The 26984-nt window shown below is 40.5% G+C and overlaps 1 protein-coding gene across 4 annotated transcripts in view; it reads left to right on the forward strand.

Annotated features, from left to right (window-relative positions):
- Positions 1–26984, forward strand: part of ARHGAP10 (Rho GTPase activating protein 10) — a 336765-nt gene that overhangs the window by 94872 nt on the left and 214909 nt on the right. For all 4 annotated transcript variants that reach the window (XM_002815196.5, XM_009240367.4, XM_054554568.1 and 1 more), the window contains exon 4: positions 18216–18287. In XM_002815196.5, the coding sequence (XP_002815242.2) occupies positions 18216–18287 (72 nt within the window). The remainder of the gene's footprint in view (positions 1–18215; positions 18288–26984) is intronic.

The following is a 26984-nucleotide window of genomic DNA, read 5'->3' on the forward strand; positions in this document are numbered from 1 at the left end:
TTGCGTTTACTTCTCTGCATGTATTCTTTTATCAGATCATTGAGTTTCATCCCTAGCCTAAAATGGTTGCTCAGTTTCTCAGGATTCTGGCAAATAAGGGCAATTGGTTGAGACCAGAGGTTCAGGAAAGCTGCAGGGAAGCAGGAGTGCCAGGAGACAGAAGGTGGAGCTTGCCCGATGGTGCCCAAAAGGTGCCTGAGATGGAGCTGTTCCGCCTCCCTCTCATCCTGGGGGTGCTGGGGGCAGACTGGGCTGCTAAGCAGATGTGAGGAAGTGTCTTGTCCATAGCTGCAACCCTTTCCCCATTTGGGCAGGAAAGCCCTTTGGCTATGCAGACTCTACAGGCTTTTGAGACCCTTTTCTTTTTCTGTTGTTTTTCTCTACCACAGACTTTACCCTTGTGAAAATACCAGGCCAGGGATCACTTCCTGGGTGACCTGCCCTGAGCTTTTGCCCCTATAGGGAAGGTACTAAGCTGCTGCATACCAAAGGCTTTTGTTAGCATTCAGATGGTTGGTCGCAGGCAAGACATGATGCCTGCTGTCGCAGCCCTGGCCTGTGCTTTACTGCACCCCCTTCTCATCATCCTTTCATGCTTTCAAATCTCTTCCATAACTTTTTGGACTTTTGACACGGATTTTTGTTCCAAACTATTAGGTTGGTACAAAAGTAATTGCAGTTTTTGCCGTTTTTTTTTTAAAATGGTCAAAACCACAATTCCCATTTATTTTTATTTTTATTTTTTTTTGAGCCGGGGAGCCTTGCTCTGTCTCCCAGGCTGAAGTGCAGTGTTGGGATCTTGGCTCACTGCAACCTCTGCCTCTCATGTTCAAGTGATTATCCTGCTTCAGCCTCTTGAGCAGCTGGGACTATAGGCACTTGCCACCACACCCGGCTAATTTTTGTATTTTTAGTAGAGACGGGGTTTCACCATGTTGGCCAGGCTGGTCTCGAACTCGTGACCTCACGTGATCTGTGCGACTTGGTCTGCCAAAGTGTTGGGATTACAGATGGAGCCACCACACCTGGTTGAAACCACAGTTAACTTTTGCACTTACCTAAATGTTTTTTAAAAAGTGTTTCAGAGTATTACTAAAAGAATGTATGTTGGTTAAAATGAGTTAAATGCATTCCACCTTATAGGAGAAAATATGCTATTCTTTCTTTAGTATGCCCTAGGGCACTTGTCATCAAAGTATGGTCCCTGGTCCAGCATCACTTTAGGAACGTGCTAGAAATGCACATTCTCAGGCCCACCCCAGAGCTACTGAGTCAGAAACTCTGTCAGCTGGTCTTTCATGAAATTCTCCTGGTGATTCTGAAGCAGGCTGAAATCAGAGCTACTGGCTTAGGGTGCTAGTGAAATCTTGGCTGGCAATCCTTTCCTTAGGGTTAGATCTGTCTGGAAGTTGGATACACTCTGAATTGTTATGTGATGACTGTGTCCCTGTCAGGAGGTTAAAATAGTGATCGAAAGCCTAAGCTTTCACTTCTCATTTCCAAAGGATTTGAGACTATAGCTGGTTTGTGTTAATGGAGTAGGTTTAGTAGGATTTTTAGTGTTACTTACTTTGTATTTAATATTGCTTGTGAGTTCCTATAGGATAAGTACCTAAGGCATTAGATGCCATTAAAGAGATTATGCCTTTAGTTTCATCTTATTATATTTACAGTATTTTATATGGCATGTGAAGCTAGTTTTAATCAGTTCTTTTACAGTTTATGTGGATTTCTGTTGGCAGGCACATTCAGAATGGAGGAAATTCATCTTGAACTTATTTGTGAAAACATTTCTTAGTTTGGTTTAAAAGTTGTCAGTGACCTAATTTTATGAAGACTTTTTCCTCCTTGGAACTGACCTTTGCAATTGGACAGCATTGCTTTTTCTTACAATTCTCTTTTTCCTGTAAGCCTGTTATTCAGTCAGATAGGGGTGTCTTTGTAAAACCTGTTTTTCAGGAATGTACCGTTTGAGAGTTTAATTTACTGACTCAGAATCCTATAGAGATCACAGTCAGGAATAACTCAAATCAAAATTCTAAAATGAGTGAAGATTGTCTTAGGCAGGAGGCCTGTCTCCTTCTTGGACCCCTTTCCCTGCAAGGCCTTGCCCTGTGACTCAGTGTCCTCTCTGTTGGTGACTCATTATCATCTGTGGCCTTCCAGCCTTGTCATCATCAGATTCTACTTCCCTGTTGAAACTTACATTTCCTGAATTTCATATCCTTAGGGTGTATTCTCTGCTTCTGAGGAATCGGCCAACTCTGCACTCTTCTTCCCCCTGACTGCCCCGACATACACACACCCACCCACACATACACACACAAGGGACCCTAGAATGTAACCAGCCCATTCATTTAATTGTCTAATCCAGAGGAGTGATTCCATTATTGGGAATGTGTGCAGCTGAGTCTACTGTTTCACTAGGAAAATATTTTGGGATGAGCCAAGGTACCTAGGATCAGTCTTTAGACCATGTCATGAAAATATTAGATGGTGTAGCCTTGGCTCTGAAAACAAAGAACTGGAGAGAAGTTAGGGGGACTTATATTTGACCACTTAATTTTTTTTTTTTTTTTTTTAAAAAGAGGAGTCCAGGTGTGGTAGCTCACGCCTGTAATCCCAGCACTTTGGGAGGCCGAGGTGGGTGGATCTTGAGGTCAGGAGTTCAAGACCATCCTGACCAACATGGTGAAGCCCTGTCTCTGCCAAAAATACAAAAATTAGCCGGTCATGGTGGCGGGCGCCTGTAATCCTAGCTACTCAGGAGGCTGAGGCAGGATAATCGCTTGAGCCCGGGAGGCGGAGGTTGCAATGAGCTGAAATCATGCCACTGCACTCCAGCCTGGGTGACAGAGCAAGACTCTGTCTCAAAACAACAACAACAACAACAAAAAACAGGAAATTGGAACTCATTGAGGGTGGAGTTTCTACATCACTAAATAAGGTCGTGACAGAGATGAAAATAGAATGTTTCACATCTTCTAGTATCCTAATGACATTATGCCTTGCCTTTTTCTCTTTGTAAGACATAATATTTTTCCTTCCACCTTTGAACATTGTGAAATGGATATGTATCTTATAGTTGCTATACACCAGGCAGCAGTCATGAAAGGGACATGAGGTTACTTCTCTTTTACTCTTTGGACAACTGTAGCTCCTCAGTATTTCAGTCCACAGACCACTTAAGGAAGAAATATGAATCCTGGTGGTGGTTTGAAAACCTTCCATTGAGACCTGGTTAGGTCAAGGAAGTGCTGGTATCAGTATCCAAAGAGTGGGTGCCTGCCACCATCTTGGAAAAAAATCCTGGATACAAGAATGGAGCTCCTTAAGAGCACCCTTTGAAGAAATGATGCATCTCCAGTATTCTCAGTGGCACAGAGGAAAAATATGTGTGGTGATACAGTTTGGCTCTGTGTCCCCACCCAAATCTCACCTTGAATTGTAATCCCTATGTGTTGAGGGAGGGACTTGGTGGGAGGTGATTGGGTCATGGGGCCAGTTTTCCCCATGCTGTTCTTGTTATAGTGAGGGAGTTCTCACGAGAGCTGATGGTTTAAAAGTGGCGGTTTCCCCTGAACTTTGTTTCTCTCCTGCCACCATGTGAAATGTGCCCTGCTACCCCTTCACCTTGTGCCAAGATTGTAAGTTTCCTGAGACCTCTGCAGTCATGTGGAACTGTGAGTCAATCAAACATCTTTTGTTTATAAATTACCCAGTCTCAAACAGTAACTTCATAGCAGTGTGAAAACAGACTAATTCATGTGGGAAAAACCAGATTTTTTTTTTTTTAATATTTTTATTTTTATTATTATACTTTAGGTTTTATGGTACATGTGTGCAATGTGCAGGTAAGTTACATATGTATACATGTGCCATGCTGGTGTGCTGCACCCACTAACTTGTCATCTAGCATTAGGTATATCTCCCAATGCTATCCCTCCCCCTCCCCCCACCCCACAACAGTCCCCGAAGTGTGATGTTCCCCTTCCTGTGTCCATGTGTTCTCATTGTTCAATTCCCACCTATGAGTGAGAATATGCGGTGTTTGGTTTTTTGTTCTTGCGATAGTTTACTGAGAATGATGATTTCCAATTTCATCCATGTCCCTTCAAAGGACATGAACTCATCATTTTTTATGGCTGCATAGTATTCCATGGTGTATATGTGCCACATTTTCTTAATCCAGTCTATCATTGTTGGACATTTGGGTTGGTTCCAAGTCTTTGCTATTGTGAATAATGCCACAATAAACATACGTGTGCATGTGTCTTTATAGCAGCATGATTTATAGTCCTTTGGGTATATACCCAGTAATGGGATGGCTGGGTCGAATGGAATTTCTAGTTCTAGATCCCTGAGTAATGGCCACACTGACTTCCACAAGGGTTGAACTAGTTTACAGTCCCACCAACAGTGTAAAAGTGTTCCTATTTCTCCACATCCTCTCCAGCACCTGTTGTTTCCTGACTTTTTAATGATTGCCATTCTGACTGGTGTGAGATGGTATCTCATTGTGGTTTTGATTTGCATTTCTCTGATGGCCAGTGATGGTGAGCATTTTTTCATGTGTTTTTTGGCTGCATAAATGTCTTCTTTTGAGAAGTGTCTATTCATGTCCTTTGCCCACTTTTTGATGGGGTTGTTTGAAAAACCACATTTTGATGACTGAGATGAAAAGTGATTCAGAGGAGTTGGACTCTGAAGAAGTTTTAGAAATATCTTAACAAATATAGTTTGCTTACTTCTTTATGCACAAGAGGGATACATGATGAAAACATACCTTTCAAAGAGCTTTCTCAATATATATAAAAGTGGTAAGTGTTAAGCTAGTTCAAGATTAGCAGGATTTTTTTGTGGTAGTATATAAAATAATGGAGTGTTTTACAGTTGGTGGTGATTAGATTCAATGATATATATAAAGTTGGTGGTAGAGATTGTGTTAGAGATTCAAGAAAATGCCAATGTAGTGGGAAAGTATGGTCTCGAAGCTGTGGCAGCCATGGGCACCTCTCAGATAGAGGGAAGAGGAGTGACATTGACTATCAGGCCCAGCTGCTCTGTGGTACAATTGTGTTAGTGTGAAAGCCATGCCTCCCACGTTCTGCCTATCTTTGTCTGTTTTCTGTTGCTTATAACAGAATACCTGAAACTAGGTAAATAAAAGGAATTTGTTTCTTACAGTTATGGAGGCTGAGGAGTCCAAGGTTGGGGGACTCAGGTCTCTCTTCCTTTTTCTTTCTATAAAGTCACCAGTCCACTCCTGTGATAACCCATTAATCCATTAACTCATTAGGCTGGGAATGGTGGCTTACACCTGTAGTCCTAGCACTTTGGGAGGCGAGGCACGAGGATTGCTTGAGCCCAGGAGTTTAAGACCAGTCTGGGCAACATAATGAGACCCCATTTCTGCAGGGGCGGGGGGAAGCCAGGTGTGGTGGTGGCATGCACCTGTAGGCCCAGCTACTTGGGAGGCTGAGGTGGGAGGATTGCTTGAGCCTGGGAGGTTGAGGCTGCAGAGAGCCATTATTGTGCCACTGCACTGTAGAGTCTGGGTGATAGAGTGAGACCTCATCTCAAAAAAATTAATAAAATTCATTAACCCATCAGTTCATCAGTGGATGAATCCATTCATCTTTTAAGGCCCCACCTCTCAATAATGCCAGATTGGGGATTAAGTTGCAGCTTGTTTGAATGTCCCAAGCCTTCTAACGGCAGCCTTGTCAGACTTACCCCAGAACGGCACTGCAGCCTCACACACACACACACACACACACACACACACACATCCATCCCCCCCCCACCCCCACACCCATACACACCCACCCACCCCCACCCCCACACCCACCCCCACACCCATACACACCCACCCACCCGGGCTTTCCTTCCCTGTCTCCTTCCCCTGGGTCAGACCTGCATCACTGTCTGATGGCCCCTCCAGTCTTCCCTGGCTCCCTCCCCATTTTCTCTCACAGATGTTTCCCCTAATAAATTTCTTGTGTGTCTCGTCCTGTCTTGGACCTGGACTAACAAAAATGAACCATTTGGAGTAGAAGATTCAGGGTACTTAGCATTGTCATTCATCGGTTGCTTTTATCACTATAAGCAGAAAATGTTGCTTGTATGTAGAAATGCTGTTCTTTAAATTATCTAAATTTATAGGAGAATCCCACTTCATTTATAAATATTTTGAGTGCCTACTGTGAGCTACCGTGTTCTCACACCTGAGGATACAATGAGGAAACTTGTCCAGAGTGCTTAGCTAGTGGCCACCTGGTAGAGAATGAGTTCCCAAGAGTCTCTCAACCCTGCAGCTCCCCTTTTTTACTGTTGACTGCCACTTTTTTCTCTTAACCTGTGCATCACAGATGGGCTGGAAAGAAAAGCTTTTGTCATTAATTAAAGCCATTCTTTTCTGAATGTTTCTTTTCTTCTCTCACATTTTTTCTTTTTCTTTTCCTTTTCCCTTAAGTCTCGCTCTGTTGCCCAGGCTGGAGTTCAGTGGCAGGATCTTGGCTCACTGCAGCCTCCACCTCCCAGGTTCCAGAGATTTTCCTGCCTCAGTCTCCCTGAGTAGCTGGGGTTACAGGCATGTGCCACCATGCCGGGCTAAATTTTGTATTTTTAGTAGAGACAGGGTTTCACCGTGTTGGCCAGGCTGGTCTCAAACTCCTGACCTCAGGTGATCTGCCCGCCTTGGCCTCCCAAAGTGCTGGGATTACAGGCATGAGCCACTGCGCCTGGCCTATTTTATTTTCTTGATTTAACAGTTTATTGCCTTAGTATGCACGAGGTTCCATTTCTAGCTGTGCCACTGAGTCATACCATTCACTTCAGAAACTAAAATTTTCTCTTATGTAAAACTAAAAACAATCCAAAATTGCCTCATGAAACTTTAATTTCTATGGGGTTTTTATTTTCTCTCATAATAATATTCTTCCAAAGTATTTATTTTGTTTAAAATATCAAAGCAAGGTTCTTACTGTCCCTTATGCACAGAGGGAAGGAAGATGGTTTCAGCATCTGCTGCACATCCTTATTAGACTCATTCCTTAAATACTCAATAGCTTTTGTTTTATGATTCTCATTTTTTCCTAAGTGTACTTAAAAACAAATCTTTACAGGTAGATTATGTTTGATTTAAATAATCTGAATAAAATTTCTGCTATCTTTTTTCAGTTAATGTCCTTCAGAATGGATGCTAGCTTTTCTTTTGTGGGAGGCAAACACACCCTAACATACTTGTTCATAGAAGATAGATACTAAGAGAATCGTAGACTTTGGTGATACATCGACCTAACTTTTTTTTTTTTTTTTTTTTTGAGAGAGAGCCAGGTTATAGGCAGATATTCAGGGAATTAAATCAGAGGCCAGAAGTTGTCAGAATTTCGGTCTTAATCCTCTTTAATAGGACGAGGTTTCAAGTTTTTCACAGTTCAGGATTGAAAGTTGATAAAATTCTTACTGGGGACATTTTATTCTTGGATTATCTGTATGAAAGCAGAAGTGTGATAATTGAACTAGTCAATTTGGGATATATACTTTAAAATCATAGTTTCTAGCTTATTATGTGAGTCCTCTTTGGTCTGAAAGAATGAGGCATTATTCAACAGCCATTTCCTATTAATTGGCTCCTGATTTTCAAGTTTGAACCCTGTGGAATTAATTTATGGCACCTGAGCACCTATGTCCCAGTTAGAGCTTTGTGCGTGGGTTCATTAAATCTAGGTACTAAGTAAGCTAGTAAGTAAGCTAAGTTGGCTAATGAGTTTAAGCTATTACCATCATAAAATTGAATTTCGTTTTTACATTATTTTCTCTACAGGGAAAATTAGATTAGCTTGAGCTGTGCTTGAAAATAAAATACCATACTGGGATTTGTTGGGAAGTTACAGTTGCTTCAAGTATGATGTGCCTTTTTTTAAAAAAATTGTTTTAAGTAGGGAGAAAGTATTATTCCTGGCTTTATAGTTGAGAATATTCAGGTAACAAAAGGAAATTGTTATTTTCTGTCATCTAAAAATAGCACTAGTTAGGGCAGAGCCAAAATGAAAACACGCTGGCCTGGTATTTTTCCCTGCTGGAGGGCTCTTGTAGCAAAATCGATTGTGAAACTTTTTTACTTTTTGTCAACATTAGTCTTTTGACTCTTGTTCTTTCTCTTATGTCAGGTATTGAAGTGGGGGAACTTTATTGGCCATCTTAATCTTTCTATTAAAATTTGAGCCTAGGATGATGGGGAAGGTATAGGCCAGGGAGGCTGGATAGATGGAGAAAGAGGTACCAAAGGGTGTGTGTGGAGAGAGAGTGATGTAATTAATTGATAATGAGTTGGTTTAATTAGGGAAACTCTTGTGTTAGGAGTATAGAGAAAAGAATGCGAAAGCATTTTGGCAAGATTGTTTATAAGGTTCTGAAATTCCAAAAAATACTAATCCGTTATTAGTCTGGATTCTCAATTGCAAGCACTAGCTAGTTTGAACATAGAGGAAATTCATTAAAGGGTATTCGGTGTCTTGTTGTATCTTTAAGAGATGTGGGGAACCAGGAATGATGCCCAGGTTGTACCACAGAGCTGGGCTTAGATCAGACGCCACTATTGCTACTGGATGTGGACACCACAGTTTGCACCAAGAGCCCCACTGCCCTGTGGCTGTTGGAAGAACTGCTGCCTCTGGAAATTAGACTAGTTGCTGCCACCTTGCTAGAATCTCTGGTCATTGGTGTTTTTTTTTTTTTTTAAAGCACTAGCTTCTGAATCAAAGTCTTGGATGGGAGCATCTCATTAGTGGAACCCTAGCTAGGTGTCATTACCTTACTGCAAGCCAGCGTCTGTCATTTTTGACTTTTATGGTGGGAGGTGGACTTTGCTTCAGTGGGAAGGAGAATTCCTCCAACATAGGAAGGGGTTTCAAGTGCTGGGCAGCCCAGAAGGACTGATGTTCATATATGTGCCTGATTGTAAGACAACATTATTTTCCCAGAAGATTAAACATAATACAATTCTTTTAGACAACTTGAGCGTGTATACTTTTAGGTATGCATATGTACATCTGCTAGATAATCAGATGTCTACCTTCATCATTTACTTGATTAAATATGTGTCCATATTTAAAATTAAATAATAGGCAAAATCAGCATATATTTTAGAAACATTTTCCCCACTTATTTAATAAAAAATTTGTCCCAGCTCTTGGCACCTTTGAGATTAGTATATTCATCATGGATACATTCTGAATTTTTCAGTACAGCTTTCCAGAGCATTGATGGCCACATCTGCCTGAGTTCTTTGAGCTATAGCATCTTTTAAAATCTTTCTGATGCTTTCACTGGAAATTTTATCTCAAGTCAAAAGTACATGTTAGCAGCCCATTTGGACAGTCTCTTTAAAAAACTTATTCCTGAACCTGGCACAGTGGCTTGAATCCGTAATTCCAGCTACTCAGGAGGCTGAGGCAGGAGGATTGTTTGAGCCCACGATTTTGAGGCTGTAGTGATCTGTTATCACACCATTGCACTCCAAGCCTGGGTGACAGAGTGTGAGACCCTTGTCTCTTAAAAAAAAAAAAAAAAAAAAAACACACACACACTCACACCAAAAACTTAACTCTGGGATATGTTTTCATGATTTCTCTTCCTCCTCTTCTTCTTCACAGGGTCTAACTCTGTTGCTTGGGTTGGAGTGCAGTGGTATAGTCACTGCTCCCTGCAGCCTCAACCTCTCGGCCTCAAGCTAGCCTCCCACCTCAGCCTCCTGGGTAGCTGAGACTACAGATGCATGCCATCCCGCCTAGTTAATTTTTTGTATTCTTTATAGAGATGGGGTTTATGCCTTGTTGCCCAGGCTATGATTTGCTTAATGTAACCACTGATCTTATTCCTTTTAAAGTGAGCTTTATAAAATTACTGAATACAAAATTTTGAAGTCATCTCTGGAATTGTAACTAAATATCTTAAATTTCTTAGCTTCCCCTTGTTTTTGTAACTTAGTCCTGTTTGTAATCTCTAAGTATCTGAAACTAAATGTGATTAGGGCTGTTTTAGGCTAAGATTCCTCAAACAGTTGTTGATCAAAATAATGGGAAAGTCCACACTTTAGAAGACTCTTAAGAACTCTTACACGAGGCAAGTTCTTTTTTTTTCTAACAGATCATTTTGGGAAAAAGATTCCTTTATGTTTAGATCTATCTTTATCTATCTATCTATCTATCTATCTATCTATCTATCTATCTCTGTATATATAAAGTTTCTAGGCACCATTTAAGTTTCTGTTTCAAGGAAAAATAAGAGCTGTGTTTTTGCTGAATGGTTTCTTTGCTGCTATTCTTGACATTAGAATTGGAAAACAGAATTTTCCCTTTAGTTTAATGAAATGGTAAGTATCTGGAAGGTCATGGGAGAAAATAGGGGAAATATTCCTTTGTTCTCAGATTATGCATTCCTCTGGGGTCAAAAACACTTGGAATCCAGGCTCAAAATAATGAGTGTTCTGGGGAATGGATGTAAAATTCCTTCTGTTTCACTATACTCAGGCTATCCTTGTTAGTACTGAGTAATTAGAAAGGCATGATTTAGTAGTTATACTGACTTACTCAGTTTTACCTAGACTGAGACTTTAGACAATTGTTACTAAAGATATCATAGGATGTAGGTATGCCTTTGTTGTGTTTTTACTGAGTATGGGGTTATAGCCCTAAGTCCTATTGTCTTTAGAATTTATGACATCAGAACTTAGACTTTGATTTCCAGTGTGGGGGAATGTAAAGTTGTTGGAGTGGTTCCTCCCCACAGTGGAGTCTCATTCTCTGCAGGTTGGTTGTTATTCTCAACAGATTTTTTAGCTCTAGCGTGGACTGTGGAGGATAGATTAAGATAACATAACTTTCCTTTCCTTTTTAGACATTTAAGATCCTTACATCTGAATGTCTGATGAAAAAGGATTTCAGACTTGAGTAATTGTGGGAAACATTTTAATCCTCCACACTGTTATATAATAATCTTTTTACTTTGAATCGTGAAGTTCTAATGGATTCTGTAGTTTGCCGTCGTAGCATGATTCTCAAAACTACAGCATGGGAATGTAGTTTGTACTTCTGAGTCTCCCAGCTCATTTAGAATCCCAGATTGATAGGGATGGATGAGGACCTCCACTGTCCTCTTGGCCAGCTTTCTCCTAGTGCAGGCATGTGTGAGAGGGTATTCCTGGTCATGGGTCATCTAGTCTCTGCTTGGTTATGCGGAGGGACCTGGAGGTCACCACCTTGCCAGGCAGCCTGTTTCATTATAGTTCTCTTGAGTCCCTATGATAGGAAACCCAAATCTGCTACTCTACAGCTTCTACCCATCAAACCTAGCTTTGCTCCCTTTAAGCAAATCAGAATGATTTTTTTTCTTCTCTCATGCAGTACCCATTTAAATATTTAAAGACAGCTTTCATGTTTCCACTAAATGTTCTCTTCCTCCCCACTCACATGAAACATCTAGTTTTTTAAATATCTTCCTCCTAAACCTTTTTAGCATTCTGGTTGCATTCCTGCTTTACCCCAGTTGGAAATGGCTCTTTTAAAATGTGGTAACCATGCTATTGAGGTAAGCTCTGATCTGACGGGGGATGCAGTCGAGTGCTTACCTTGTTTGGATTCAGGCGGTATATGTAACCTGTGTATGTTACAGGGTCAATTTGTGGCTCCACTGGCTTATGTTAAACTTTCAGTTAACAGAACATTTTAGGAGATTTGAGCCCAGTATGAAATTCATGTGACCTGTTCTCGAGACATCTTGCACACCTGAGCAGTTGCCTTTCAGCATCCTGTAGATTGCTTATCCCAGGCAAATCCTAACGGCGCTACTTTTGAGTCCCTCTCTTCAGCTCTAGAGCTCCTTGAACTGTGATTCTTTTATCCAGCATTCCACCTTCCTTCCCAACTTCTGATTGGCTGCAAATATTGTAAATGTATATTTTTTAAAAATACAAGATAAGCGTAAGTAGAGCATTTTATTGCCATGATACTCAAGATGATCCTTTCAGGCAGGGTTTGGCAAACAGTGACCCATGGGCCTGACCTACCTTGCTTCCTCTTTTTGTAAGTCAAGTTTTGTTGGAACACACCTGGACCCATCATTCATATGCTGTCTGTGGCTGCTTTTGTGCTACCACAGCAGAGATGAGTAGCTGGAACTGCGGCTGCATGGCTGCAAAGCCTAAATTATTGACAACCTGGTCTTTCATGGAAAAAGTTGGCTGACTTCTGCTGTGAGGAGAGAGCATCTGATTATTTTATGTTCAAGAAGCTGCCTTTTGTTTCCAAGCAGAGCTATCCAAAACCCTTTCCAAGGCTCATTAGCAAAGGCATTTTGCGACTTCTTTTCTTGGCTGGTTCAAGTATTTTATAGGAATATGATTATGTAATTTGTATGTGTGGTTATAAAATCACATTCTGTACTTGTTTTATTATCTAATTTCTAATATGTTAGTATTTGAAAACTTCTCAATGTTATTACTTCAGCCATCTCCTTGACATTGGGAAACTGTCATCACTGTAAATTGCTTTTTAAGTTTTAGGGACAGTCCTAGATTTGGTATTTATTTGTTGCTGGGGAAGAAGGATCATGTTTCAGCATTAGAAAACATCAGTAACAGTTACTACTAACAAATATTATATAATATTTCTGTGAAATTATAGCAGGAAGTGAGAGATTCCATGGAGCTTCCAGTCTATTTTGAGAAAAGGAAATTCTTGTTGCTCAATTGACATTGCCTTATTGAAACATTTATTGGCTCCTTTATTATTTTGTTCTTAAGTATAATTTTTAGGTTCAGTTTAGAAGTTATAAAATCAGGCTTTGCTAAAGAAGGAAAATCATAATTTTAAGCTCTTAAAAGTATTTTTAATAAAAATATTTTATTAATGAGTTGGATATAGTGTTATTTGCCACAACTACTACTATCCTTTTTTGGAAATTTGCTTACTGATCTGAAGATAGTAAGGCAGAAACCCTTATATTTTTCCTCCCACGTCACCCCCAAGATAGAGTCTTGCTCTGTCACCCATGCTAGAGTGCAGTGGTGCAATCTTGGCTCACTGCAACCACTGCCTTCTGGGTTTGAGCGATTCTTCTGCCTCAGCCTTATGAGTAGCTGGGATTACAGGTGCCTGCCACGATGCCCAGCTAATTTTGTTGTATTTTTAGTAGAAACGGAGTTTCACCATATTGACCAGCTGGTCTCAAACTCCTGACCTCAAGTGATCCACCTGCCTTGGCCTCCAAAAGCGCTAGGTTATGGGGTGTGAGCCACCATGCCTGGCCATGAAACCCTTATATTCTTTTTCTACTCTAGTGTTAGCCTTTGGGGCTCAGATGGATATTGCGTTGAATTCTCCAAATGAAGGAAAAATGTAATGACCTAAAATTGCTCTTGTGTAATCTTTGTAGTTCTTTTGGTGGAAGACACTTTTTACTCCAGAGTATGGAGTTTTCGGGTTCTTATTTTAAAATGCCTTCATATATCTATATTATTGATAACCTACATCTACTTTCTGAGCATTTCCTGGGTCCCATTCTGATGGCTAATGGAGACCATCCGTATCTCTAGCCTTGTCTTGTGATCCTCTCTGATTTCCTCATTTGCTTTAGTGACACCGAGCTGCTTGGGTTCCATGCCCGGAAATTGCTATTTACCCCTCTCCACATGGAAGGCCTTTGCCTGGAGAACACCTTCCCTCTGTTTCAGGCTGAGCTGTGCATAATCTCCTTCAGGAAGTCTTCTCTTACCCAGGGTGCCTTCCTCCTCTGCTCCCCAGAAGCTCTGCACAGCTTGCCAGCACTTTGTCTGCCACGTCATACTGTGCTGACGCGTTCACATCTCTTAGAAACACTCGCCTCAGATGAACTCAGCCACCCACCTTTTCCCTTCCTTGCTGGAGAAAATCCCACAATAAGGCAGATGATAACTTCATAAACTCCTCCTCACCTATCTCAAAAGGCCTTCTTGTTTCTTTAAGAAGTGTTGTCCCATTTGTAATGATTCTTTCATTCATTCTTCAGTTAGTTGGGCATGAAACTTCTCGTGTCCAAACTCTCTGCAAGTGACCTTGTTTTGTACTTTATGGAAAAAATAGCCATTTGGTAGCAACTCTCAGCTTTTTGTCATGAAGCCCACAAACCCATTTGTACTGGCACCCCTTTTCTGCTTCTATCACATGGAAGGAAGGATCTTGACTCCTATAACAGGCCAACCCTCCATGCATGCTCAGCATCCCATCTCCTCCCATGTCAGAGACTTTGAACCATTCTTTCTGGATTCTTCACATGGGCATTTAGACATGCTCTCATCTCTTAAATACCAGCTGTCTTAAAAGAATACATGCCTTCACTTTATGGCATGTTCTCTTTTAGCAGTCATCCTCTCTGTACTGCCCCACCTAGTCATTCTTTGAGGAAGGGTTGTTCCCCACATGGTCTCACCTGTCAGTCATAAATCAACTCCAGCCCGGCCCTTTCTGCCACCTTGCCATGGATATTGCTGAGCTCTCATTCTTTCTTTAAAACGTCTCTGCAGCCCACGCAGCTGAACTCCTTATTTTTTTTCCTCTTTCTTTTTCTTTTTCTTTGAGATGGAGTTTTGCTGTGTTGCCCAGGCTGGAGTGTAGTGGCACGATCTCAGCTCACTGCAACCTCTGCCTCCTGGGTTCAAGCGATTCTCCTACCTCAGCCTCCCAAGTAGCTGGGATTACAGGCACTGCCCGGGTAATTTTGTACTTTTAGTAGAGACAGGGTTTCTCCATGTTGGTGAGGCTGGTCTTGAACTCCTGACCTCAGGTGATCCACCCGCCTCGGCCTCCCAAAGTGATTACAGGCGTGAGCCACAGCACCCGGCCTGAACCCCTTTCTTCTTTTATCCAATACCTTGGTAGCTTTCTCCAGTCTCATTGCCATCGTTTCCCTCTGTTCTTTCGTTTCCTGATCTAAGTACTTGGTCTGAGACATTTCCATTTTTCTACCGTCCTACCTCTCTACTTGCATGACTTCAAATGCCATCTACTTGCTGATGAGGACAAAATTGGTATCTCTGACCTAGGCATCTCTTCTAGGCTGTAGACCTGTGTCTCTGACAGCCTGTTTTACTAAGATCTTGGGCATTTCTCAGCATCTTGGATTTAACATGAGCCCTTAGTGTGTGCTCCCAGCTGCTTTCCCTCAAGATTTTCCCTGTTGCAGTAAATAGTGTCCTTTATTTTTTATTTTTAAATTTATTTTTATTTTTAGGATTTGTGAGTACATAATAGGTGTATATATTTATGGGGTATATTAGATATTTTGATAGAGGCGTGCAATGTATAATAGTCACATCATGGAAAATAGGGTATCCATCCCCTCAAGCATTTATCCTTTGTGTTACAATCTAATTATACTCTTTTAGTTATTTTAAGATGTACAATTAAATTATTTTGAGTATGGTCACTCTGTTGTGCTATCAAATACTAGGTATCATTCATTCTTTCAAACTATTTTTTTGCACCCATTAACCATCCCTACCTCCCCCCTACTATACTTCCCAGCTTCTGGTAACCATCCTTCTATTCTCTATCTCCATGAGTTCAATTGTTTTGATTTTTGCATCCCACAAATAAGTGAGAGCATGTGATGCTTGTCTCTCTGTGCCTGGCAATAAATAGAATTGTTATCTCTTCATTTGTTCATGCCAGAAATCTGGGAGGGATCCTGGAAATCTTCACCTTTTCCATTCAGTCAATCTCTCATTACTTTGACTCCACCTGCAAATATCTCTCAAATCTGTCTACTTCTCTTTACTTCTGTTGTTAGTTGCCTTCATTTGAACCACCACCATCTCTTCGTATACCACTCTAGAAGCCTAACGAGTCTGTCTTCCAGTTTTCTATACCTCTCATCTCTCCTTCAGCAGCCAGAGTAATCTTGAAAAGCTCTAATTATCATTCTGTCAGTTCACTGCTTCAAAACCCTCCTGTGGCTTTCCATTGTACCCCTAGTAAAATGCTCACCTTTCCCGGAACCTACAAGGCCCGGCACGCTCTGATCCCCTGCCATCACTCAGCATTACGGGCTCACTTCATTGCTCCTTACGCTTCAGCCATTCTGGTCTTTTGACATTCCCTGTAATGCTCAAACTCCTCACCTTCATCCTTTGCCTCTGCTGATCTCGGCAGGAAACAATTTCCCTTGCCCTTTGCACCACGGATTCCTTATCACCTTTTAGGTTTTAGCTTAAATGTCACTACTTTGAAGAAGCTCTCTTTGCACACATTTCTCCTTAGACCTCCTCTAATGCATTCCTCACTGTACTCCTGCTTTTCTTCATTGGAAGGAATTACTAGAATGTGCGCTTATATATCTCCTTAGGTGTTCATATATCTGGTTTCCATCTTCTCTACTAAACAGTAATTTCCACGAAGGCAGGGGACTGTGCTTGTTTTGTTCATAGCTGTATCCCCATCACCTGGCATTGCATGCTCAAGAGCTATTTATCTCGTAAAATAGGTAAATATTTAAAGTTTATTAAGATGGCAACTTTGGAGAAGCACCTCTTTGGTACTTTTATTGCCATGTTGCATGGTGGTTATGCTTGGTGGGCCCAGACTTACGTGACTTGGAATCCCTATTCCTATCTTCTGTGAACTTGAGCAGTTGTTAGCTTCTGTGATCCCTGCAGTTCATTCTGGGCCGACTTCTTTCTTGAGTGTACCAGTTTCACAGAAGACATATTATATGGAGGTTTATTTGGGAACACTAGCTGGGTAGATCCCGATGTGGGAGCTTAAAAAATGACACAGGTGCTCATGTAAGAGTGCCTTAAGTTATCTATGAGACACTGTGTGTAAATTCATGCACTGTGAAAATGTATGCTAGCACTTCTTGTATCTGTACTCTCAAATGGAATGTGGGACATTCCGTATTATTTGGGGAGTCAGGATTCCTGGCTGGTGGTGCTTTGTAGGACTCTTTGGTTTGCCATTGCTGTAGGTCACATGGTCTAAAATGTAGAGAGGATAAAACGATATTTTGAAAGATGATCCCTTTTCCCTGACTAGTTGTTGCTCTTAATTCTTTCTTTTAGAGCTTTGTTGCCCCAGCTATTTTACACCCAAGCAGCAAATTATCCAGGTGGGAGTGAAGGGAATCCAGGGGTCAGCCTGGGGTAGAAAGTTGAAACTGAGCATCTTGAATGTGGGCATAGTCGCTTATTTTGAGCATTCCCTACCTTAGAGTATGAAGGTCTCTTTGGGAGAAACCCTCACATAATGAAACACTGCTGAGGAGCCTTTGGTTACATTAAGAATCTTTTTCTATTCCAAATCACTTATTTTTTCTGTAATGTTAAGCTTGGATTTTTGATCACCTTTCTAAAAAGAGGAATGGCACATTCTTAAATAGTGTTTTGAGATTTTCTTTTCTATTTTGGATATTTCTGGTCTCCTGGAAACAGAGGGTGAGAAGCCACTACTCTCACCACTATATTGTTACTAAGTATGTTTTCTTTCAATGAATATTTTCTTTTATTTGCATTTTCAGCATTTTGTGGCTTAACATGAAAATCCCCAAACCAGCCAACATAAGAAATAAATGTGGTTGTGGTTGGAGTTTGTGTGTGTGGCTTCTCTCATGTGAGCTTCCCTGATGTCATGTTTGCTAGCACGCCCAAGCATTTGACTTTTTCCTGAGCCTCCAGTGACTCTACTTTGCTAATATACCTTAAATCCTTAGGAGGTTTCCGTAATGAAGGGCAGACTGGTTGTATTTGAACAAGTAGCTACAGTCCTAGTTCTTTACATAATGTAGTCTGATTATCAATAAAGGAATGTAATTGAATTTTAAATTTCTAAGGAGGGGGAAGGAAAAAAACAATCTCAAACAGAAGTGTTCTGTTAATGAATGTGATAGACCCCTTTGTTGTTTACAGACAGCCCTCTTGCTGTTTCATGGAAGAGAGTTGGGGCTGTGTTGTACATTTCACTGGCAATCTGCCCACCTCCTCTTCCCTGAAAATATTTATGGAGTTCTAGTGCTTTAATAAGTTGAGAAGTGATTTAATTGTTGCATTGGCAGAGTGAGATAAAGCCGTTAAATACGTTCATTTTCTTTCTGGGTGGGGTGGAAGAGGGAAATGAAATACTAATTTTTTCCTTTTTGGAAACCTAATGCTGTGCTCTTTTGTTATCACTCTTGTTCTCTAGGCATTAAGTGTAACTGAAACCCTGATTAAACCCTTGGAAAAATTCAGAAAAGAGCAACTTGGAGCTGTAAAGGTTTGTGTCTAATTTGAATACACTCATAAACAGAAAACATAGATGCCTCTGCTGCTTCATGGTACACTTTATTCACATTTGGCAGCTTTGAAGGAGATGTCGGAGGAAACCATCTGTTGTTTTATGTTTGAAATTTGCTTTTCCCCCTTTGGGGGATATGGAATTGAAAACAAAACAAAAACACCTGGACAAGGTAGTAAAACCTCTAGTAATCTTCTTGGGCTACACCTTTCCATATAGAGTTTTAAAAATACCTGTAACCAAACAACACATTTGCTCTGAATAGAAGGAGCTTATCACTGGGGGGAGTGTAGTTATTTCTGCGCGCACCTCAGTTTTATGGAGGAGTGTAGCATTCCAGTAGGGTTTAAGATTATAGACGCTGCCACACTGTGATGCCATTGAAACTAGGAAGAGACTATTAAGTTACTGGGATGTAATTTCCTTCAATTTAACAAAAATTTATTGAGCCTCTATTATGTGCCAGTATTGTTATGGTATTGTGCATTATATTGTGTGTTGTATAGTATTGTGCTGGGGATTCAAAGGTGAGTGAACCACAGACTCTGTACTTAAGTATCTGGGATTTAACCGTGATTTCCAGGAATAATGCAGTGGTTTTGCCACAAGGAGCCTGAGATATATTTAGCAACTTATTTAAAATGTGCAATCTGAGCTTTGAAATTACCCCAGAGAAATAATTTCCACCAGTCTTTCCTGAATTTTGTGTATGTACTTGAGAAAGAAAAAGTAACGTTTGCATGCTGTTGACCATTTTTGGCTTGGCCCAAGGAGAGGGGAATTAACATCAATTTTAGGTAGGGAAGGGAGTTTTTATATTTGTATTTTTTCCCCCCACATGGCTGGGGATGTGAGGTTTTTTTTTCTCTTCCTAAAAGAAATGACTAAAATCCCTTGGTGGAAATAAACACTGTGGCCTCATTAGCTTAACCACACAGATGAACCCAAGGAGTTCCAGCTCTGTAATTGCTGTTTATGGAATGAATTCTCATTTAAGTGACTTGTGAAAATATTAGACATTTCTTTTTGGCACACCGTATTACAGTTTTTAATGAAGGGCTACGAATTGAGGCTCAGACCCTGTGAACAGTGGGAGATCATTGGGGGCACCACCCCAGGCTCCTTCCTTGGATTGTTTGCCGTGCTGCAGGCAGCTGGGTTGTCCCTTCTGGCTTTGCAGCAGGAGATTGGAGGTCAGCTTTCACTTCTGCTACCTTGACTAAGTAATTGGCTTTAGTTTCTTATCTGTAAAATGAAGGACTTGGGGGATCTGACTACTGTTTTATAGTTTTATGATTTTGTTTTGATTGTGTCTCTTTAAGCTCTTTTAAAGCTTGTTGCATTTTGGTTCATTCTCTTTTAACATTTCATTGGCAGGTATTCCATGTAAACAACATCCATTTCTTATTTTTCTCATTTGAATTGGATGGTGCTATATGTGTGAAGGTTATATTATGGAAATGAAAATTGAGTGTGAGTGAATATATTTACTTTTACTTGCCATGTAGTCTACTGGAATTTAGAAATGTCTGACCTTGAATCTTCTATTGACTCATTTTCCCCCCTAAACTTTCCAGCATCTGATGTTAACATTTGTTCAGAGTATATCCTGCAAAGCAACTTGCACAATAAGTAATCCTTTTAAAAGGAGAAATGGTTACAATAGTTTATTCTGTGCTTTGAGCTATTTAATGACCAAATTCTTTCCTGAAGTCCTATTTCTGTATCCCTCCCTGTTCTTCTGGCTTCAAGTTTATAAAGAGTTTATGTTATGTGCAGTCTTGCTCAGTACAGTATGTGTGTTGACTGTTGTACCTATGGATGTCACCTGTCAAGAGCCTGTCATTGTAGGTCATAGGGAGAAGCCCTTTTTCCTCGTAGTTTTGTATACTATAATAAACAGTAGAGAAAGGTGGTTGTCTGTGTTCTGTAATGATATGTAAACTATGTAAAAATCTGTCCTTTCCATTAGGTTGTTAAATCTTTAAAAGACTGTGCTTTTTTTTTTTTTTTTTAAATTCTCTACCAGCCCCTACCCTGCCTTAATACATAAAGTATCTAATAAATAGCCTATCCAACTGATAATTCTAGAAGAAACAGGAAAGGGTTTAAGTTTGGGAATTTGAATTACTTTCCACATCTGTGCTGCCTAAACATTCAGTCATATTTTGGCAAGCACACAGTCTTGTTGCTCTGATTAAATCTGCTTACATGGGATACTTCAAAAAGACTTTACTCTCTTAGGTTAAAGAGCTTTTTGTAAACAGCATAAAACAGTTTTCACATGGGGATTTAAGAAAAAGGTCTTTAAAAGTTGACCACATCAGAATTTTTAGATATGGGGGTCAGCATTTTGATCTTTCCCTGTCTCCTGTTTCCCATCTGGTAATGTTGTAGCCCTTGCCTGAAGCTCTTTCAGTTCCCTGTGCTTTTATCTTCTCCGGTTTCCAGAAGCCCAGTTCCATGCTTCACTGTGGTTTAAACGTATTCTAAGTGGCTAGGTGGTTTTTGTAAATTGGATTTTGAAAAGCCCCCAGGTATTGTCTACTGTTTTGCTTATATTTGGATATGCTCTCCTTGAGCCCTATCTGTTTGGTTTGGACGTATCCCTCCGTTTTATAGGTTCTGCTGCATTTTCTTATGTGCTTGCTAGGTTCTAGCTTTTGTTCAAAAAGCCCTTTTGCCATCACAGTGAGAGATGAAGCTGGCTGGGCTTCTGGGTCGGGTGGGGACTTGGAGAACTTTTCTGTCTAGCTAAAGGATTGTAAACACACCAATCAGCGCTCTGCATCTAGCCAAAGGTTTGTAAATGCACCAATCAGCACTCTGTAAAAACACACCAACCAGCACTCTGTGTCTAGCTAAAGGTTTGTAAATGCACCAATCAGCACTCTGTAAAAATGCACCAATCAGCGCTCTTTGTCTAGCTAAAGGTTTGTAAATGGACCAATCAGTACTCTAAAAATGGACCAATCAGCACTCTGTAAAATGGATTAATCAGCGCTATGTAAAATGAACCAATCAGCAGGACGTGGGCGGGGCCAAATAAGGGACTAAAAGCTGGCCATCCAAGCCAGCAGGGGCAACGCTTCGGTCCCCTTCCATGCTGTGGAAGCTTTGTTCTTTCGTTCTTCGCAATAAATCTGGCTGCTGCTCACTCTTTGGGTCCACACTACCTTTATGAGCTGTAACACTCACTGTGAAGGTCTGCAGCTTCACTCCTGAAGCCAGCAAAACCATGAACCCACTGGGAGGAACAGACAACTCCGTATGTGCCACCTTTCAGAGCTGTAACACTGCAAAGGTCTGCGGATTCACTCCTAAGTCAGCAAGACCATGAACCCACCAGAAGGAAGAAACTCCGGACACATCTGAACATCTGAAGGGACAAACTCCGGACACACCATCTTTAAGAACTGTTAACACTCACCGCGAGGGTCTGCGGCTTCATTCTTGAATTCAGTGAGACCAAGAACCCACCAGAAGGAACCAATTCTGGACACAACAGGACACAGGTTGTTCCCTGATGCATCACATCAAGAGTTTCTCCAAGGCCTAGCTGAGTTCTTATTTTCTTTTGAAGCTCCTTCACCCTTCTTGAGCTTGGCACTTATTGCCAAATGTCCCACAGGACTTTGTGGGTAGCTACAGGAACCAGTACAGATCCTGAACAACTTAGGGGCCAAGTACGTTGAGCAAAAACTCTGAGAAATACCAGAACATAAGAGTTAATGTGGGATAAATTGCTTTTTTGGACATTTGACCAAGTATTGAAAATGTGGGTTTGGGCAAGCAGCAGCACACAGATGTCAAGTGGATGCAACTAACTGGATTGAGAATAGAATCTATTCAGATGCTATCTTGGGAAGAGCCAATTATAATTTTATCCAATAGAAGAAGAATTTTAGGCAGAAAACTTAATAGATGTTCATTTCACAAATTATGACTTATCACCTAAGCTCATTACCAGACCTCTACTCCAGATTTCTTTCCAAGACTATGACTAGTAATTTTCTTTTTTAAAAGACAGGATTTCATTCTGTTGTCCAGGCTGGGCTGCAGCCTTGAACTCCTGGGTCAGATGATCTGAGCAGCCAGGACTACAGGTGCCTGCCACCATGCATGGCTAATTTTAAAATTATTTTTGTAGAGACAGGGTCTCTCTATGTTGCCCAGGCTGGTCTTGAACTCCTGGGCTCAAGTGATCCCTCTGCCTCGGCCTTCCAAAGTTCTGGGATTACAGGCTTGAGCCACTGTGCCCAGCCTAATGAAAACATTTTAAATACAGACTTCCAAAGATTCTGTAAATTACTACAAAACATGAGTAAAACATAAACCTGTCTGGATAATTTCTCATATTACATTATATTTAATAGAGCAGAAACAATATTGATTTAGTTTAATTACATTTCTTTCATTTAGTAATAAAACACACTAATGCCTATCATACAGCATAGTGTTAGAGGCCCTGAGATACAACTAGGAATTACAACACTGGCCAGCCTTGAGGAAGTTAGCAACTTTTTGTGAGACTGTCAAATAAAAAAGCAATACAAATATATTGTGAAAAGTGCTGTAATAGCGGTAAGCATAGGTGCCCTGGGATGTACTCCACCATCTCATCTTTGGAGCACCAGAAAGTCTTTCAGGAAGACTTAATTCTTCCTGGTTTGAATCCTCTTTCGGTGCCTTAATTAGCCATGTGATTTGGGGCAAGTGACTTAAGGCCTCTAAGTCTCAGTTTCCTGGTCTGTAAAATGAGACTTACGACACTTGTCTCAGGAGGTTATTGTGAGAGTTAAGTGAATTTGATAATGTACCTGAAGTGTCTAGTTTGGGGCCTGGTATCCATAGAGTAATTTTATTATCCCATTCATGGCTTGCTCCCCGTCACCTTGCCAAACAGGAATTGCTCAGCTTTTTGTCCATTCTCTGCATTCTGGGTTTAGGGGTGACAAGCCATAGCATGTGACTTATGACCTTTATGGACAAATAGTGCTAAGGCACTGGATTAATGACTCTGGAGCCACCGCTGAGGAACCGAGGTGGCACTTTGCCAGCGTTGGTGCTGCTGCAGTCCTGTGCTGGCCGTTCAGTTGTGCTCTGACAGGTGTCTGCCGGGCACCCTTCTGGGTCTGGACTCAAGTGCTCCGTCCTGTGAGGATGGAGCTGAATTCTCATCTCTTTAGAGAGGCTAGAGGAGCTTAAAGGAAAGGGGTGGGTTGGGGTAGGACAGGGCAAATGAAGTGTCAAGTAGGCAGGAGTGACACTTGGCGTGGGAGTTAAGGGAGGGTGTGCCTTTTCCCCGCTGGAGTGAGGAGTCCTCACTTAACATTATCAGTAGGTTCTTGGAAACTGAATTGAAGCAAAGCAACACATAAGGAAGCCAGTTTTACCATGGGCCGATTGACGTAAACAAAAGTTTTTATGTCATATTTCTGGTCTCAGAAACATCAACAAACTTTTTTTTTTTTTTTTTTAAACGGAGTGGAGTTTCGCCCTTGTCCCTCAGGCTGGAGTAGAATGGCGTGATCTCGGCTTACTACAATCTCCGCCACCCAAGTTCAAGTGATTCTCGTGCCTCAGCCTCCCAAGTAGCTGGGATTACAGACATGTGCCACCACGCCAGGCTAATTTTGTATTTTTAGTAGAGATGGGGGGTTTCACCATGTTGGTCAGGCTGATCTCAAACTCCTGACCTCAACATCACCAAACTTCTCAAGACCACAACACTTTTAATATTAAATATTGAAGTAAATGTGAGCTATACATACATTTAAGAAAGATTAATAAAAACAAGGTAATCATTTACTCACTTATTCCTGTTCAGGGTCGCAGGTGGCTGGAGCCCATCCCAGCAGCTCAGAGTGCAAGTTGGTCACCAGTCTTGGACAGGGCATGATCCCACACTCACTCACACAGTACTACGTAGACATGCTGGTGAACTGACCTAAGAGATGTGGGAGGAAATAGTAGATACCCAGAGAGAACCCACACAGGCACGGGAGGATGTGCAGACTCCACACGGACAGTGGCCCTGGCCACGAATCGGTTTTTATTTTTCCCTTATTAATGTTATAATGAAATGATGCTATTCAAGGACCTGCCATATTTAAGTTCTTCTCTAGACGAGTCCAACAGTAAACATTATTTAATTTTATAGTTTGAAAATAAGCCTTTTCCATCTCCTCATCCTAAACAATTGGAAAATATAGAAAATTCAAAAAAAGTCATCTAGTTACAAATTCTTTCCTCTTCTAAAGCAAAATAATCTAGTACCCTATAGAAAAATGGGCAATTCACAATTATGTTTAAACTTTTATGAATTCTTTGTGTTCTTTATCCATTTTTCAGTGGAAGCATTATTGTGTGTTTTTTGCAAAAAACTGCTTAACGAAGAATATATTTTGTGTTACGAATGTTTTCCTACGTTCTTACATATTGGTTGTAATCCTCCCCCCTTTGCTGTGTGCCCTTTGCTTGATTATTATGATTTTTTTTTTGATATTTACAAGTTCTTATAGCTTCTTCTATTTCTTTTTTGCTTAGAAGATTCTTCTTCTGAGATTTGTTGAAAATATTCTCTGTGGCTTCATTGTTTACATACGACTCTTTCAATCCATCTGGAATTAATTCTGATATGAGATGAGGTTCTCTTTCTGCTTCCCAGTAGTTAGACAGTCATGCCAGCACCAATGGTTGAATTATCTCTTCCTTTTTTTTTAACCCAGTGATTTGTAATGACAAATTTATATAGTTTTTGCCTCTAATGGTATTCAAAAGATGTGGTTATTTGAATTGGGGTTCTTAAGTTCTTCTCTTCTACCATTTATATAACGTATGTCTTTTTTTTGACCCACAATGCTGTTCTAAGTAGTAGCTCTACTTTTAAAAAAAATTTTGCATGTGCAATTTTACAACAGATTAGAAAGCTGACTTCTACCATATTCAACTTATACATTTTGTTTGGCTTCCTCGTGTTGTTACAATTAAAAATGTGTTGCCACCATAAAAATCATTGGATTTTTCAGCAGTTCCAGAGAAATCAGAAGACATGGCCAACATACTGGGCCTGTGTTCTCAAGAGGCAAAAATGTTCTGGCGCTGAGTAATGGCTGCCTTCTTCTCTGGAGCAGACGAGGACTATCTGGTTTTCATTGCCTACCACTCCTGATTGCATTTCTCTCCCAGCCTGTTTCACTCATTAGATTACTGCCTGGCCCAGTCTCATTTCAGTTTTTGTAATGTCTGATTTATAAGAAAAGTTTTCATATTGTATTTAACTTGATCCTTGTTGGAACTTTTTGGATTATGCTGTTACATTTATATATTTTTTTCTGTAGTGCAGTGTTGGGGGAAAAAAAAGCTCCATTCTTTATTGAATGCTACTTGAATAGTTTCCTTTGAAACTTGTATCATTTCAGCACAAGAAGTCATATGAGCACAAAGAAACAATAATACTCTATAATGACATTAAGAACAAATGCAGGAAGAAATAATTACCTGCGTTTTAAGATTCAAAAACAAAACACAGCAGCTAATACCATACCATATATGGACGAAGATATTTCTGTTCTAAGCTTGGTGGGTGTGATGTTGTTATTGTTGTTTCTTGGCTAAATTCTTTCTTCATAAAGGCTTGATGTCTCCTTTTTCTTTCATTCCCAACTTTACCCACATGTTGATTTTCATAGCCTTCTATTGCTGAGTGTGCTGGGTGTTTTGACTGCTGATTAAAGCATCACCCCTTCCTTGGCCCCTTTCTGTGATTCAGATTAAATCAAATAAGGTGGTAAAAATGTTTTCCATGTTCCTGGTAAGTATTAGTCTGCAGTGATAGTGCTTCTTAGTATGTGACCTTGCTTTGCAGCAGTCTTGTGGGCAAATACAGGGGCCTGACTTCCATTTGTCTTTTGTTTAAATCTGAGAAGCAGATGCTCAGAGAATGTTTGTGACCTTGTTACAGAGTCACAGAGTAATGAGTGGCTAGGACTGCAGCTTGGGTCTTCTGACACCTAATTCAGTGTGTACTTTACAACATCAACTTTTTAAAATAGTGGACATTTTTAGGTACTGGGCATCTGTTTGTTTCAGTTTATTTTCTGTTAGTTGTTAAAATAGTGGAAGAGCATAATGAAAAGCAGAAAAGAGAGTAACCATGTAATATCAAAACCTTGGACTTAGTTGTAAATAAAAAAAAAACCTAGAGCATAAAGAAAAATAAAGTCTTCTGGTCCTCTGTATCAACAAAAGAGTGACTATTAAGTAAAAGAGGTTAAAATAGAACTTCTGCTTTTTTTTGGTTCCATTTCTACACATGGGTGAACTGTAGGATCACAGAATTTTAGGTCTGGATCTATGAGGCAGTTAAAGAAAAGTCCCTGATCTTTTTGGTAAGAAAACTTGGGTTCTGTATTGTCAGATGGTTTTTTTTTTTTTTAAGTTGTGCAGCTAGTTGGTAATTAACCTTGGAGTAGAAAAGGGAAGAAACCTCAGTTCCTGAGTCTCTCCTCCTCCATCAGTGTGGGGGAATTAATTGAGGGCTTTTAGATGACCTGACAGGGGACATACTGTCCTGGGTTTCCAGAAGAACAGCGTGTGGTCCCATGTGGTGAAAAAAGATAAACAAAAGAAGTAGAGAATTAACATGCTTTGTTTAATCTCTTTGCCTAACAG

The sequence above is a fragment of the Pongo abelii genome, chromosome 3, assembly GCF_028885655.2.
Source record: "Pongo abelii isolate AG06213 chromosome 3, NHGRI_mPonAbe1-v2.0_pri, whole genome shotgun sequence".
Taxonomy (NCBI): domain Eukaryota; kingdom Metazoa; phylum Chordata; class Mammalia; order Primates; family Hominidae; genus Pongo; species Pongo abelii.